Source organism: Hyposmocoma kahamanoa, unplaced genomic scaffold (assembly GCF_003589595.1).
Source record: "Hyposmocoma kahamanoa isolate Upper Pololo Valley unplaced genomic scaffold, ASM358959v1 120, whole genome shotgun sequence".
NCBI lineage: Eukaryota > Metazoa > Arthropoda > Insecta > Lepidoptera > Cosmopterigidae > Hyposmocoma > Hyposmocoma kahamanoa.
This window is the reverse complement of record NW_020653415.1, coordinates 1811883-1817882: the sequence shown is the minus strand read 5'-3', so window position 1 is coordinate 1817882 and position 6000 is coordinate 1811883. Positions and strand designations below refer to the sequence as shown.

Here is a 6000-nt window from a genome sequence, read left to right as displayed (position 1 = left end):
CCTATTGCAATAAAACGGCAATTTCATACTTTAACCCCTAATATTAAGTATTCCAGTAAATGTGAAATATAATTAATTAATGAATATTTAATACCTTTGTGGTGATGAATAGTTGTTCCCTTTTAACAAGTCCCTGTTTAATCTTATTATTAATAGCTTCTCCAACCTCTTCTTCATTGTTGTATACAGATGCTGTGTCAATATGCCTGTAACCTGCCTCTATAGCCCACTCAACTGCTTGGCGGAATTGACCTGGTTCTGCTTTTCGCTATAAATAATTAAAGAGATGTTATTGACATAATTGGCATCATCCTAAACTTGACTGCTATACTTGGTACTTGGTGAAATGGCAGAGATGAAAAAAACCGACCTCGAAAGTCATTCATCCCCTAGTTTACCACCTTTAGCGGTCGAATACTTTTCTTCAATTTCCTCAAAGAGGGTACCTCAGAAGTGGTCTCATTTAGGGACCACTTCTTTCCAACAAAAAATGAATCATCAAAATCGGTTCACAAATGGCGGAGTTATCGCGTAACATACATACAAAAAAACATACAGTCGAATTGAGAACCTCCTCCTTTTTTTTAAGTCGGTTAAAAAAGTAACGAGAATGGACACTCTCCGCTCCTCCCTAGCTGTAGATACCGCACCACGCCCCGCATATTGACGGTCACATTGACTAAACGGCAACAAGGCTGTAGGCGAGCCTTTTCGCACTAAGACGACTATGATATTTGAATATAGTTTACATGATTTCATTTTCATTCATTACGAATCTTGTACGTTAACATATGACATCATTGTGCGTCAGGTTTTATCCTTGATGAAAAACAAATTGACTCTCTTCTGATAGCAAATTGCATAGTAAAACTCCAGAATTAACATTTCTATCGTAAATACATGCGAATCATCATTACACATTAACTCTAACCTGAAACTCAAAATCCTACCTTTAGATAAGAATAATGCCCTTGGAATTCATTACATAACCCATTTCAATGAGTACCAGAACGGTGATGTTCTAAATCGAACTGAGAAGGTGATAGACCTTTTAAGAGTTTCTCACCTGAACACGGAAAAAACAAATGCTTTATATGACCTCTGTTCTAATTATTCTGATATTTTCCATATACCTGGAGATAAACTTACGTCCACAGACGTTCTACAACATGAAATTCATACTTCCTCCTCCGTTCCTATCAATACTAAATCCTATCTATTTCCGGATATACACAAGCAAGAAGTACAATCTCAAATCAATAAAATGCTTGATGAAGGAATTATAAAACCCTCAACATCTCCATGGTCTTCCCCTAAATGGATGGTACCAAAAAAATCAGAAGCATCTGGGCAACGGAAATAGCGTGTAGTAATAGACTACCGCAAATTAAATGACATAACTATTGGCGACTCATATCCAATTCCCAATATATCTGAAATATTAGATCAACTCGGTAAAAGTAAATATTTTAGCACCCTCGATCTTGCTTCTGGTTTCCATCAAGTCAATATGGCAGAGCAAGATGGCATTTTCGGTTCCTCAAGGACATTTTGATTTTTACCCGTATGCCGTTTGGACTTAAGACTGCTCCAGCAACCTTTCAGAGGTTAATGAACTCCGCTCTCTCAGGCCTGCAAGGCATCCAATGTTTTGTCTACCTCAATGACATCGTGATTTACTCTTATGACCTTGAAACTCACATGAATAACCTTTCTAATGTTTTCAATAGACTCCGTAATTACAACCTCAAACTACAACCAGATAAATGTGAATTTCTTCGTAAAGAAGTGTCTTATCTTGGTCATATCATCACCGATCAAGGTGTTAAACCAAACCCGGAAAAGATAAAAGCCGTAGAAAATTTCCCAGTTCCAGTTTCCCCTAAAAACATAAAATCCTTTTTAGGATTAATGTCATACTACCGACGTTTTATACGAAAATTTATCAACAAATTGCCAAACCTCTTACTCATCTTCTGAAAAAAGGAGTCCCATTCAGTTGGCAAAATGAACAATAATTAGCTTTTGAAAATCTAAAAAATGCTCTTACTTCAGCCCCAATATTAATTTACCCTGTTTCACGAAACCATTTATCCTAACGTGCGATGCATCAAATTACGCTATTTCCGCTATCTTATCCCAAGGAACAGTAGGAAATGATCGCCCTGTAGCCTAAGCATCCTGAACTTTACATAAAGCCGAATGTAATTACAGCGTGACGGAGAAGAAATGTTTGGCTGTCATATTCGGAACTAAGACTTTTAGGCCCTACCACAGACATATGTATATCTAAATAGACGCCGCAAGTGTACGTACTTCGCGCGCCCAAAGTAAGTGAAATTCACTTACTTGCCGCTGCTACACTTCAGAACGCGCTCGATCGTAGATAAACACCAGTCGAAAACGCGAAAAATGCATAATTCTGCCATTATAAACTGAAAAAGCATCATAACTGTAGGTAAACGTGTAAATAGGGACGTTTCCTTCCACGGGCAAGTGATTATGTAATCAAAAGATGCATAATTTATTTTAAAAACAATTATTTTGGATTTGTGTGAATTATGAGAAAACAAATATGCAACCCAGTGCATGCCTCATGATTTGTAATACATTGTGGCTTTTACTTAGTGAGATATATTTGTGATCCTTTGTTAATACGCCATGAACAAACGCACTTTTGTATAATGCATTCAGTTTCGTGGTATGGCCGCTTGTACATTCTTTTGGCTTAATTTAACTTTTAGTGATGTTTACGTTAGGCAACACTGTTCTCGATTCTGATCGATTTTGAAAACAAAGGGACGAAAATTATTATGACCTTAGCAATATTATAAAAATATTCTATAACTCTTTTGTTATAACATTTAGTAACATTTCGTTTTTTTTCAGTTTTGTAGTATCTATTATCAGTAGTATCTGTAATTTCGATAATTGTTGCAGCACGTTGCCTCGAATGTCCGAATGTAGAGAGCAAACTAATTCCATACATCACTGGATATGTAGTATGAGTAATCATTCAACTTGTGCACCCAACCGACTGTAAGGCATTCGGTATTGATAAATCATTAAACTCGAGTCAAATTATTGTGCTTGGAATCGACTTATCCGAATGATTTGCCCATTCGAATGATTACTATTAGTATCATTCAAAGTCGTGCATCGCTACTTTGAACATCACTAAAACTCTATAGAAAGCAGTTCAGTTCCTTCCAAACTCCTGTCATGTGAAAACATGCCAATTCAATTACCATTTTTTTTATGCTATTTCTTTATTCTATTGTACTTAATTACCACTTCTTCTCGAATTACACAATTTCGGGAAAATTGTGTTTTTCAAAAAACATTTTGGATTTCTGGACGTGTTGGATTTCTGTGGCGTGTCGTTTCCAGCACAAATGCAGAAGGCGGTCCTGCTCAATACGGCACGTATTGTTCGCCGATTCATGGACCTGAGTCCCTGACCCTAGCCGACTGTGCCATTGCCGGGAAATACCGCCTCTCCCATTTAAAAATTCAAAATTAACCTTTTAGGCCTTGGGAGAGGCGAGAGTTTAAAATAAAAATAATAATAAGACCAAAGTATTAGTACTTAGCAGGATGTTAATGCTATAATTAAACTACTATAATTAAAATAATTTTATTATTATAGCAATTCTTTTATTTTTTATTATAAGTGCGCATTTGACCTCCATCTCACCTCTTCGTCACTTTCTATGAGGTGAGATGGCGGACATAGTTCTACCTCTTTTTTCTTAATGAGTGTAGTTCTAGTTAAAAAAAATACAGACAGCTAATAGTATACATAATATATATAATACAGCTTCAATAGGCAATTATGGATTGGGATTTAAAACGGCGGTTTAATATAGAGGGTACCTGTTTTCAAAAATTATTTTCTACGAAATTAAATTTATTCAATTAGAACTCCATAAATCACGTAGTTATTTTATAAGAGTATATTATCAATTCTAACCCGAATTTACTTGTTCTTACGGTAAAATTAACATTAAGGGTCATGCCAAAATCTCGGCTATACCTACACTTTTAATAAAAAATATGCATAAAATAAAGATAACTTACAGCATAGGTGCCCAAAGCAATAATGGGCATCTTCACACCATTTGAAAGGCTCACGTTGGGGATTTTAAAAGACATTTTAGTGGGTAACAAACTTTTCGTTCTAGATAATACCGCGAAAAGGTAATATAACCTATAATATAACCTTTCAAACTTTTTTATTCTTCGCAATTAAAATGTTAGTAGCAGCAAATCAACTTTCGTCGAATTAATTAACTTTAAGTATATAGCGAATACAGTGTTGTCCAAAGAAAGGTATCAAAGTCAAATTAGTCAAACGTGTGCTAAACGGACAGACCAAAGATATCTTTCTAATTTGTGGACTTACCACGGACTTACGTATGAAAAGGAAATGGTAAAACTTTGCCAATGTCAAAGAAGTCAATCATACACAACCAAAAATCAACTGTGCCTCGTCCAAATAAGATCTATTTTTTAACTGGATACACTTTATTTAACATGTGTTTTTGACAGATTTCTGACACATGCAAGAGGACATTTTCGTTTCATTAAAAATGAAACCGCCTGTTTACTTGACTTAAAATTGTTGACCACGACCGAATAATTTTCAGGTAAGTTTTTAAACTCAATTTTAGTGACAATTTCTTTTTATTTAAATATTTATAGAATATCATCATGAAGTAATATTTCATATTCGAGTGTGGTAACCGAAATATTCTTTAATATTTCACGATAATATATTCGAGTAATTAAATAATAAAAATTATCACCAAAATTGAGTACAAAAACTTACGAGAAAATTACTGAACTCATTACCACTCATTACTGCTGATGCACTAGCGTCAGCAGTAATGCGTGGTGGATGCGTTTTTCGTTTGCTTGTGTTGGCTGAGTAAAGGCATTGGCACAAGACTTGCGCGCATGCACGGCGCCTTCCCTTTGTTTTGGTTGTAAAGGTCGCACGAACGCGTGGACACTTCTGCTCTATGGTTAGCCAGTGGTGCTGTCCTCCGCAAACATACCCTGTTGCTTGCGTGGAAATATCAAGCTTGCTAGATATGAAACTCACGCAACGCAAAGAAATCCAACGCAAAGCAAGCGGCCAGCGTAAGTGAGAGGCTCGTGAACAGTCTTGCCAGCACGTACGCGTTAGATCTTTGCGTATGCGCAAAGCCAGTCACGCAAGCAAGCTAAAAACGAAAATACGTCTGTGTGCGTGTGTGTGTGTGTGTGTGCGTGTGCGTGTGCGTGGGCGTGGGCGTGTGAGTGTGCGTGTGCGTGTGCGTGTGCGTGTGTGTGTGTGTGTGTGATAGTGATTCTATGGGTCGTATTCCAGAACTATACTCAAGCAATACAGCAGACTTGAGTACGATTTCAAGCACTGGAAATACGACCCTAATGGCAAGGACTTGAGTATGATTTTCAGTGCTTTAAATCATACACAAGTCCTGACTTGAGCATTGAGTAGAGTTCTGAAATAGGACCCTTAGATGAAATCAAAGTCTAAAAATGTATATATAGTATCCTGCCAATGTTCAGACATAGCTCCCGACATAAAGAGCAACTCACATGCTCCGCAGGTCTCCTCGCCTTAGGCCCTCGTCTAGACCGCAAGACGCGCTAGCTGCGCACGGGACGATCACCCCGGCCACATCCCACCGGGGCAGACGAACGTGTTCATCCCCGCACCTAACCACGAACCCTGCCGAGTCCATACCCAGGCCAAGGTCCACCAGAGACACCGATGAATGCGTATCAGTGGTGGATGGCTCGGTCCGGATATCCGCCGTAACGAGCAACGGGGGCTTTTAGGATCATCGCGTTCCGGTTGTAATGAACCGAGTAACTCGGCCGAGTACTCGGCTCGGCAAATGTTAAACCGAGTAGTACTCGGTACTCGGTTACTCGGTAAAACTTGTACTCGGCGCATCTCTATTTGAGACAAACGATGTACTATAGCAG

The 6000-nt window shown here is 38.0% G+C and overlaps 1 protein-coding gene across 1 annotated transcript in view; it reads right to left on the bottom strand.

The window, feature by feature from the left end:
- Positions 1-4273, bottom strand: part of LOC113240124 (aldo-keto reductase AKR2E4-like) — a 12444-nt gene extending 8171 nt beyond the window's left edge. The window contains exons 1-2 of the mRNA XM_026477350.1: positions 4081-4273; positions 95-268 (exon numbers count right to left, since the gene is read on the bottom strand). Coding sequence (XP_026333135.1) covers positions 95-268; positions 4081-4155 — 249 coding nt within the window. The 5' untranslated portion in view covers positions 4156-4273. The remainder of the gene's footprint in view (positions 1-94; positions 269-4080) is intronic.
- Between the last annotated feature and the right edge of the window lie 1727 nt (positions 4274-6000).